We start from the raw sequence: 10184 nt of genomic DNA on the forward strand, positions 1-10184 counted from the left end.
AAGCATTACTAAGTGTAAACGTGCAGCAGATTCCTGGGCCTCCCACTTCCACACCCACTGAATCAGAATTGGCAGGTGGGACCTAGGAATCTTCCTTTTGGAACTGCTGAAAGGATGTACGGATCTCTGAACCACACTTTGTAAAGCCTTGGTTTAGGGAAAGGGGGTGTTATGACCTCTTTGGGGATGATTTTCACCCAAAACTGTAAAGAGTTTCAAAGACTCAGCTTAAAGTATTACTATAGTTAGCTAGAGAATACTTTTAAACCCTTTTCTGAGTACTGTATTTGAGGTTTGCTGTGAAAGGTGTATAATTTTCTTAATAGATTGTCTGAAGTGTATTTATGTTTGTTGGTTTGGGACTCTTTGTACAGCTGGTTATTAAATGGTATTCTCTACACACCCACATTATGGTCATTATAGTGCTACCACTCTTGTATTGTCTTTCATTGGTTTATTGAGGAGTCTTTCACAAGGTCATTTTTTTGGATGTCTTCACCTTCGCCTGTGCATGTGGTACTTCTTCCTTTTTTATTATTTGAGAGAGAGTGCATGTTTGCATGCGGTAGGGGGAGGGGGCAGAGAAAGAATCCTAAGCACGTTCCACCCTTTAACCACAGAGCCTGGTGTGGGGCTTCATCCCACAAACTGTGGGATCCTTGCTTGAGCCAAAATCAAGAGTCAGATGCTTAACCAAGAGCCACCCAGATGCCCTTTTATCCCTTTACTTTAATTCCAGTGTGGTTAACATAAAGTGCTACATTAGCTTCAGGTGTACTTTTTCTCTTTTTTCTTTTTTTGTTTGTTGTGTTTGTTTTGTTATTTTGAGAGAGAGCACAAGAGCAGGGTAAGGGGCAGAGAGAGAATTCCAAGCAGGCTCTGTGCTGTCAGTGCAGAACCCAATGAGGGATCCATCTCATGAATTGTGATATGACCTAAACTGAAATCAAAAGTCAGAGGATTAACCAATTCAGCCCCCCAGGTGGACTGAAGTATTTGGTAACAGGATTCTTTGGCTTCTTAGGACAAATATTTCAGGTTCCTGAATATTGGTGTCTGGAGAATATTTATCTTGATTTTTGTGCATGTGAAAGAATGACATATTTCTTTATATAAACTGTGGGTGTTACATTGAGAATCACAGGTGAAATTTATAAAAATAAGATTTGAAAATTTTTTTGGTACTTGTAAGAATGAAAAATTGTAGTACAGCATGTGTATAACTTAAGCTTAATAATGTATTAAGCTGAAGTTTAACATACTCTATTAAAAATTTTTTTTTACATTTATTTATTTTTAAGAGAGAGAGACAGATCATGAGCAGGGGAGGAGCAGAGAGAGATGGACACACAGAATCGGAAGCAGGCTCCAGGCTCTGAGCCAGCTGCCAGCACAGCCTGACACAGGGCTTGAACCCACGAACTGTGAGATCATGACCTGGGCTGAAGTCGGACACTCAACCGACTGAGCCACCCAGGTGCCCCAATACTCTGTTTTTTAAAATATTATTTTAGGGTCACTTGGCTGGCTCAGTCGGTTAAGCGTCAGACTTCGGCTCAGTCATGATCTCGTGGTTTGTGGGTTCGAGCCCTGCATTGGGTTCTGGGCTACCAGCTCAGAGCCTGGAGCCTGCTTCAGATTCTGTGTCTCCCTCTCTCTGTGCCCCTCCCCCATTCGTGCTCTTTCTCTCTCTGTCTCTCAGAAATAAACGTTAAAAATAAAAATACAATAAAATATTATTTTAATTTTAGAGGTGCCTGGGTGGCTCAGTTGCTTAAGCATCCGACTTTGGCTTGGGTCATGATTTCACAGTTCTTGGGTTTGAACCATGCGTCAGGCTCTGTGCTGACAGCTCAGAGCCTGGAACTGTCTTCAGATTCTGTGTCTCCTCTCTCTCCCCCTCCCTCCCCTGCTAGCGTGCGCTGTCTCTCTCTCTCTCTCTCTCTCTCTCTCTCTCTCTCTCATAAATAACACATTAAATTTTTTAAAATATTCTTTTAATTTTAAATGTGGAGAATCTGTGATAATATCTTTGCATCAAGAAGAAAAATTATATAGTGCAGCGGTGCCTGGGTGGCTCAGTCTGTTAAGTGTCCAACTTTGGCTCAAGTCATGATCTCATGCCTTGTGAGTTCAAGTCCCATGTCCGGTTCTCTCCTGACAGCACAGAACCTGGAGCCGGCTTCAGATTCTGTGTCTTTCTCCCTTTCTGCCCCTCCTCTGCTCAAGTTCTGTCTCTTTCTCTCTCAAAACTAAATAAACATTTAAAAAATTAGAAAATAAAATGTGTGCACCTTGATATAACATTTTTTATTTTCCTGTTGGTGAATACAGGTTCAAAGTTCTGATAGTTCCAAATGGAGAAGTGAGTGAGTTATATGTATTAAGCACAGTTATGTAGTTGAAGAGATCTATTAAAAACATTGCTTCTACATTATAGTGATAATACTTAAATGATAATGATGCCTTAATAATATTTTTTTAATGTTTTTTAATGCTTTTTATTTATTTTTGAGAGACAGTGTGAGCAGGGGAGGGTAAGAGAGAGAGGGAGATACAGAATCTGAAGCAGGCTGCAGGCTCTGAGCTAGCTGTCAGCACAGAGCCTGATGCGGGGCTCAAACCCAAGACCCAGTGAGATCACGACCTGAGCTGAAGCCAGATGCTTAAAGACTGAGCCACCCAGGCGCCCCGCCTTAATACTATTTTAAAATAAATTGAGATAGAACCTTCTACTTCTCTCTGTAATCTTTTTTTTTAATTTAAAAATTTTATTATTATTTTTTTACTTTATAAAGTTTCATGTTTTTTTAACATATGCAATTATTTTCCATCATTTACAATACAGTAGTTGCAATGACACTCCAAACAGAAAAGCAAAGTAAAAAATCAAAACACCAACTTCTGTTTCATGTAATTAGACTTATGCAGAAATTAGAAGGTTAAGTAACAACTAGTTAATCACCTAATTTCACAGCTATCTGAAGTGGCAATCGTTATATATGTAAAGTAATCTTATCCTTGACTCCTTTAGGTGTTGCTTATCCAATAAAGATAACAAATTGTTCTCTGCTTAGGATTTCTTCAGATATAAAAATTGCATTATGATGTTGCTTCTTGATTTACTCTGGCTTGGATTTCTTAATTCATGCTCCTTAATCTAATTTTCCCATTTTTAATCCACGTGGTGGCTTAGCAGTCTTTCAGTGGTTTGCAAATATAGAGTTTAAAACCAAACAACATGCTGAAGGCAAGGAAGAATAAGAATGTGCATTTTGTTGACTTGTACATACAGAGAACTGCAGTTTCTAAGTGTACTGTTTGATTTTTGCAAAGCCAATACCTGTGTGATCTCAAACAATGTTCCCGTAACAAAAACTTTATTTAAGGATTTTGCTCTCATTTTCTCTTTAGTTAGTAATACAGATGTATCTCCACCACTTGCAGCTATTGTAGAGTAGAAACATTTGAAACCTATGAAAACTTTATAAGCTAAGAGGGCCTAAAGCAAAGAAGCAATTGCCATCAACTTACATGGAAAATTTTTCAGCATTTCCAGACCCAAAAAATAACCTCTTTTTGACTTTTCTGATACCTTAAAACACATCTTGCTAATGGATGCACAAAATAAATAGAGATAAAGTGCAGATGTTTACAAATATAATTCAAAGTTATGGCAGCGAAATGCTGAGTTTAGTTCACAAGGAAGCAGCTTGGCAGTGCTATTCTCGCTGCTTGGGCTGCACGCCGCCTCTGTGATGGCTTTCTGCAAAACAAATGCTGTATGGTATTTCTGTTTTCCGTCTTTTTTTCTGTGCAAGTGAAAGTGTTCCTCAGATGTACTTCAGTTAGTGAAAACTGGTACTAATGTAGGTCTTTCGTAAAAGTGAAATGGTGTTACCCCAAGCTTTCGAAAAATGGTAATATTTTTCTGATCCCTTATTCAGCCACCATCTTTCAATTTTTCTTTGAAACTGCATATATTTTAGTTGACTTACTCCCATAAAACGATTTTAGCCAAGAGCTGATGACCTGATTTTTCACAGTGCTACTTGAGATAGAAAGGCAGTCTATTGTAATCTTGCTAAGGGTACGTGGGATTTAGGTTTTAGTCAAGGTTGTTGGTATACTGTAGAACCATTGAACATATGGAAGTAGTGAAGGAACTCAAGGTATAATTTCGTAAGTAACTTCTGAAGCACATATGTCCAGTGATAATACTTTAACTGAAGTAGTTAAGAGTCATTGGCAAAAATGTGAAAGTATCTTGGCTGGGTGTCTTGGGCCTGTAATTAGCTCAATGAATAAGTATAATGTTGGAGCTCATGATAATGCAGAGCCATGAAGTAAGTCCTCTAGAACTACAGAGATTAATTGGAAATAGATCCTACCTGTAAGTGTCCATATTTCAATATGAGAGATAATATAGGTGGTGAGAACTGTATAAACAGTTGTAATAGAAAGTAGTTATTTTATAAAGTACATGGTGGCATATAAAAAAATAAAGGCAGACTTTTTGGCTTAGGTAACATTTAGTATTTGTATTTAAAAGAGCATTTTGAAGAGAAATAAGGAAAGGTATCAAAATGGGAAAGCAGGAAGATTCTGTGTAGTTTTGGAGGATAAAAACTTTTTTAAGTGGAGGAGGAAAAGATGGGCCAGATAGTGTAGATCTTGAATTGTGGACTGCATTTGAACTTAAAGTGGCAGTTGCGAATCATTTGGAGTTTTTGAACTGGGCAGGACAGCACAAGTAAACTATATCCCTGATCCTGGATCTGGAAATCCATTGAAAAAACACATGTGTTATTATTAAAGTTTTAGGTTAGAGTTTTGCATTAGTACTCAAATCCATATTCTTTAGACTCAAGTAAGCTATATTTTTTATAGACTGTATCTTAGTGTATTAACATTATTTTCCATTTCCAGTTGACCCTTGAACAATGGATTTGAATTGTGTGGGTCCACTTGTATGTAGTTTTTTTTTTTTTTTTACAGTACTGTAAATGGATTTTCCTTACAATTTTCTTAATATTTTTGGCTTTATTATAAGAATACAGTGTATACAACATACAAATACATGTTAACCAACTGCTTATGTTATTAGTAAGGCTTCAGTCAACAGTAGGCTTTTAGTAGTTACATTTTGAGGAATCAAAAGCTGTATGTAGATTTTCAGTTCCATGTGGTGAAAGGGAAGGTCATAGCCCATAACCCTCATGTTCTTCAAGGGTCACTGTAGTAGGTAATTGGTGTTTGGTTTTGTCTGAAATCATTTTTCCAGTAACAAGAATGAAAGCTTTTTGTGTTGTTAAAAAGAATTTAAAAATTTTTTTTAAACTTAGAATATTAATTCAGCTGTATTACTAAACTGGTTTGTGCCTGTGCTCCTGGCCCTAATTGTGTGGCCTTGGGGAATAGAATCCTTTGATTTTGTTATTAGTATAAAAGGGATGATGAGAAAGATGGTTTACTAGTTGATGAGTGGAGCAGATTCAGGTAAAATACTTTTAAGGACAGCATGCATTTATATTTGTTAAGAACATCGGCAGTCACTGTAAACATTTTGAGAAATGTTTCTTGGCATATATAATAAGCATTCTTTTGTGAAATTAATAACTTATTTTTTGGTTAGTGTTAGGAGTTATTCATATTTGGGGACAATAGCAAGAAGTCCTTTTTCTCTTTTTGAAGGAGGACAAAGTTTCATGAAAACTTAGGTAATAAGGGATTAATTTAAAAATAGCAGGTAGGGTCACCTGGCTGCCTCGGTCAGTAGAGCATGTGACTCTTGTTCTCAGGGTTGTGAGTTTGAGCTCTACGTTGGATGTAAAGATTACTTAAAAATAAAAATTAAAAAAAAAAGTAGCATGGATACTTTGAACTTAACCTCAGAATTATAGTGACTACACAGCTGGTTTTGTGTTTAGAGAATCGGGTGTACCTCACTTACTTTTATCATTTGTTAATGGAGTAATAGTAATAGTTCACTGTTTTACCTAATAAAGTAATTGGGGATTAAATGGAATCATTTACATGAAAAGTTTAGCACAGTTCCTGTATAGGGCTCAAAGACAAATGTTAGTAGTAGTAAAAGAAAAAGAATACTAAAATGTTTTGATTCTTTAAGTTCATTACAGTAGAATTTTTTCTTTATTCAGTGTGAAAGTTAGCTAAAGTTTAGAATATTGCATATAAGTAATATTATCCTTGGGGATGTTTCTATTATTTTTTAACTCAGCATCTGCTTTTTTGATGGTTTCAAATATATGTCATCATCATCTACTATTCTTTGACTTAATAACTCCATAATTATTTGCTGAATGAATGAATAAATATTCTAATTGACTCTTGGTTTTTCTCATTTTTGGATTTCCTTCCCTGATTGTTTTTTGTTTTGTAATAGTGTGAATCATAGGAAGTTGTAGTTTTTTGCTAGTTCAGGAATAGTTGGTTGCATATCATTCTAATGGTCCACTCTAAGTAGTAAATTTCTAATAGTCTTCTTTCATCATTTCCTGCTCCTGCTGTTTTCTACTATTTCTGCAGCTATTTTTCAATCCTGTCTGTGACCATTTTGTTTATTCTGGGTTTTGGGGGTTTTAGCGGATTGGGGGGTTGTTTCCTGTTCTACTTTTTGCTTTGTACTCTGTTACCTTGTTTCATCTCTCTTTTTTCTCTGTTCATGGAAGCTGTTTCTGCCCTTCCCTTTGTGTATTTCTGGAAACCTGGAGACTTTCTTGGTGAGCTGTTTCTATGGACATTTAATAACAATTTCTAATGCATGTTTCTTGAAAAGCCCAAAGTTAAGGTGTTAGAACAGGAGAAGCAAGCATATTTTTATTTCTTCTTCTTTTTTCTTTAATTGAATGTATAATATTGACAGTAACAGTGGTAGATTGTAGTCTTAAGGTAGGTGATTCATCTCTGTTGACCATAATTGGAGAATATCCTCTTTTCTAAACTTCCCATTTTTAGGGGTGCCTGGGTGCTTCAGTCAAGTTAAGCATTTGACTTTAGCTCGGGTCATGATCTCACAGTTCGAGAGTTCGAGCCCTGCATCAGGCTCTGTGCTGACAGCTCAGAGCCTGGAGCCTGCTTCGGATTCTGTGTTTCCCTCTCTCTCTCCCCCTCCCCTGCTCATATTCATTCATTATCGCTCACTTTCACTCTTTCTCTCTCTCTATCAAAAATATTTTAAAAATTAAACACTTTTTTAAACTTCCATTCTTACAGCTCAGGCAAAAATCTTAATTACTTATTCATGATCCCAGCCCAGAAGTTCTCTGGTTTTATCCTAGTGCCTAGAAAAAAACCTGTTTGCAAGGATAGCAGTTTTCTGCTTGGGGAGAACTTGTAGCCTAAGGGAGAAACAAGTTATCTTTGAGACTGAATGTCTCTTCTAAGCAAGAGGATATTTAACTAGATGTTAGCTTCTGTCTCCTGATTCTAGTCTTTCTCCGTTTACCCACTGAATATATCACTTTGGCTTTCCCACAGTCAGCTTTCCACATCCTAAGAAATCTTTTTCTCAGCTGTATTCTCTTCCTGTGTTCTTTTCTCTTTTTCTCAACATATTAGAATCTTAAAAATAATATTCTTTACTTGTGGCCTTACTGCCTTTTTTTCTTTTTTAAGATTTTATTTTTAAGTAATCTCTATGGCCAATGTGGGGCTCAAACTTACAACCCCAAGATCAAGAGTCACATGCTATATTGACTGAACCAGCCAGACATCTCTTTTGCGTCATGTTCTACTTAACATTTTAGAGCCTGGGTTTTATATGCTTGCTACTTTCTTGAAAGTTGTTCTCAGGCATTTAAAAATCTTGTTGCCAAATTCAGTGGCAGGTTTTTTTTTTTTGGTTGTTAGTATTACTACATTTAGCATTAACAACTTTTTATTGAGGTTTCTCTAGTGTTTTTGAATTTATGCATTACTGATTCTTCTCCAGTCTTTGATTACTACCTCCTTAGCTCTTCTTTTTGAGTCCTAAAATTCCAGCATTTCTTCAGGAGCCTCCTTAAATCTCTTCTTTTTCCTCGTTGTTTTCTTTGTTAGCAATATCATAGTTCAATTCAGTCTTCTAGGGGAGCCCTTCCCAAATCTTTATATCTAGCTATGTTTGTACATCCCAGTTTCAGCTCTTCATTTCCGGCTATCTGCCACTCTGTGTACCACTGGTACGTCAACCCACTATGTTCAAAAGAGTGTCCACTCCCTGTTTCTGCATTCCAGATTTATACTAATAGCAGTAGTACGCAACTGGTTGTTCAATCTTGAAACCTTAGAGACTTCTTTGATTCCTTTTTATTGTTGGAATTTGTTTTTTATAGCCGATCTTTTTTTTAATATTTAATGTTTTATTTATTTTTGAGACAGAGAGAGCATGAGCGGGGGAGGGGCAGAGAGAGTGGGAGACACAGAATCTGAAGCAGGCTCCAGGCTCTGAGCTGTCAGCCCAGAGACCAATGTGGGGCTCAAACCCAGGAATGTGAGATCATGACCTGGGCCAAAGTTGGAGACTAATCGACTGAGCCATCCAGGCGCCCCCAATCTTTTTTTTTTTTAATACCTTGTATTCTCTTGTGTGTATACCAAAACATTATTTTCTTTTGTTTTTTTTGTTTGTTTGTTTTGCATTATTTGACTGATTAATTATCCTGCATTTCCCATTCTCCATACTTGTCTATGTGATTAATCTTCTTAAAGCACAGTGCTCATGTTTTCCTTATCTTAGTATTTATTGATTCCCTCTTGCCTGTGCAATAAAATCTAGGCATTTAGGCCTAGCATTCACAGCCTCATATAATGACGTGGTCAATATGGTTGGAAGTAGGATGGAGAAGAATCAGGTTTGATGTTTGACTATAGGAGTGGGAGATAAAGCCAAGCTTTTAGTCAAAGAGCCCCATGTTTCTGAGCTTGATTATCTAACATAATTAATACGCAATCATCTAAAAAGCATTTAATCATAATATCTATGTCCTTGTAGCACTATTCCTTTATTATAAATAATCCTTTCCCCAAAGAATAACATTGTCTTAATATTCCACCAAGGTTTAAACTCTTCCCTACCAAGATTTAAATGATCTTGTCATCATTTTTTAAATGTTTATTTTTATTTTTGAGAGAAAGATGACGAGCAGGGGAGGGGCAGAGAGGGGGGCACAGAGGATCTGAAGCAGGCTCCGAGCTGCTCTGTAGCATCCTGATGTGGGGCCTGAACTCATGAACTGTGAGATCGTGACCTGATCCGAGGTCAGCCGCTTAACTGACTGAGCCACCCAGATGCCCCACCATCTTTTATTCATGTACTCTGAATATTTTTCTCTGTTAGTTCTGATTATTTTCTGCCACCCATAGGCTTCCTCTTTAGAGGAATTCTTGCCAGTCCCCCAACAAAAATAGTGATTGTTTTAAATGACTAATTTAGTTTGAATAACTATATGACTTATTAATTTGTTCATTTCTTTCATAGGAAGGACCATTAAGACCTGTTCTTGAATACATTGATCTGATCAGCAGTGATGATGAAGAGCCTAGCACCTCCCATAGTGATGTAAGTACATTATATTTGATTTGCTTTTCTTTCACTTTAGTCATGTAAGCGGCCTTGTCTAAAGACATTTATCAAGTCAGTGATGGCTTTGTTGAGGAGCTGTAGTACTTTAGAGAATGGCCCATTTCTGTAGAATGAGCCATAGAAGGTATCCAGTGAGACGTTTGCCCAGAGCATCTCCTACTTCCAGTTTTGTTTTTTACTTTCAATGAGGATGCGAAAGGATAACATGATACAGGAAAGTTCTAAGCCTTGAACATGGTAACTGATAAAAGGGATGGAATAATAAAAACTGCAAATTTTTGGCTCCTTGTGCCCTTCTCCTTTCCTGTCTCTCCTCAGGTGCTATGTATAACGATCCTTTTCTTCCAGAACCATGTGGCCACAGAAAGTTTGTTTTATCTTGGAAGAAAGGATATGTGAAGATCCTTTAGGAAAATGGAATGTGGGGAAGGGTTATAGGTGGTATAGTATTTCAGTCGTCATTCCTTTTAACCTTGTATGTCCCTCACATATTTAGAGTTTTTTTCTCTTACCTGTGATTTATTGGTTGTGGGTTTGACCCTTAAACTAATATTTCCCTTACTCTGAGAACCAAACTAGCTGAGCCCTTTGTAGCAAT

General features: G+C 37.0%; 1 protein-coding gene across 6 annotated transcripts in view; it reads left to right on the top strand.

The window, feature by feature from the left end:
* Window positions 1-10184, top strand: part of ZNF451 (zinc finger protein 451) — an 84851-nt gene that overhangs the window by 1539 nt on the left and 73128 nt on the right. For all 6 annotated transcript variants that reach the window (XM_029945363.1, XM_029945365.1, XM_029945366.1 and 3 more), the window contains one exon: window positions 9482-9562. In XM_029945363.1, the coding sequence (XP_029801223.1) occupies window positions 9482-9562 (81 nt within the window). The remainder of the gene's footprint in view (window positions 1-9481; window positions 9563-10184) is intronic.

The sequence above is a fragment of the Suricata suricatta genome, chromosome 7 (genome assembly GCF_006229205.1).
Source record: "Suricata suricatta isolate VVHF042 chromosome 7, meerkat_22Aug2017_6uvM2_HiC, whole genome shotgun sequence".
NCBI lineage: Eukaryota > Metazoa > Chordata > Mammalia > Carnivora > Herpestidae > Suricata > Suricata suricatta.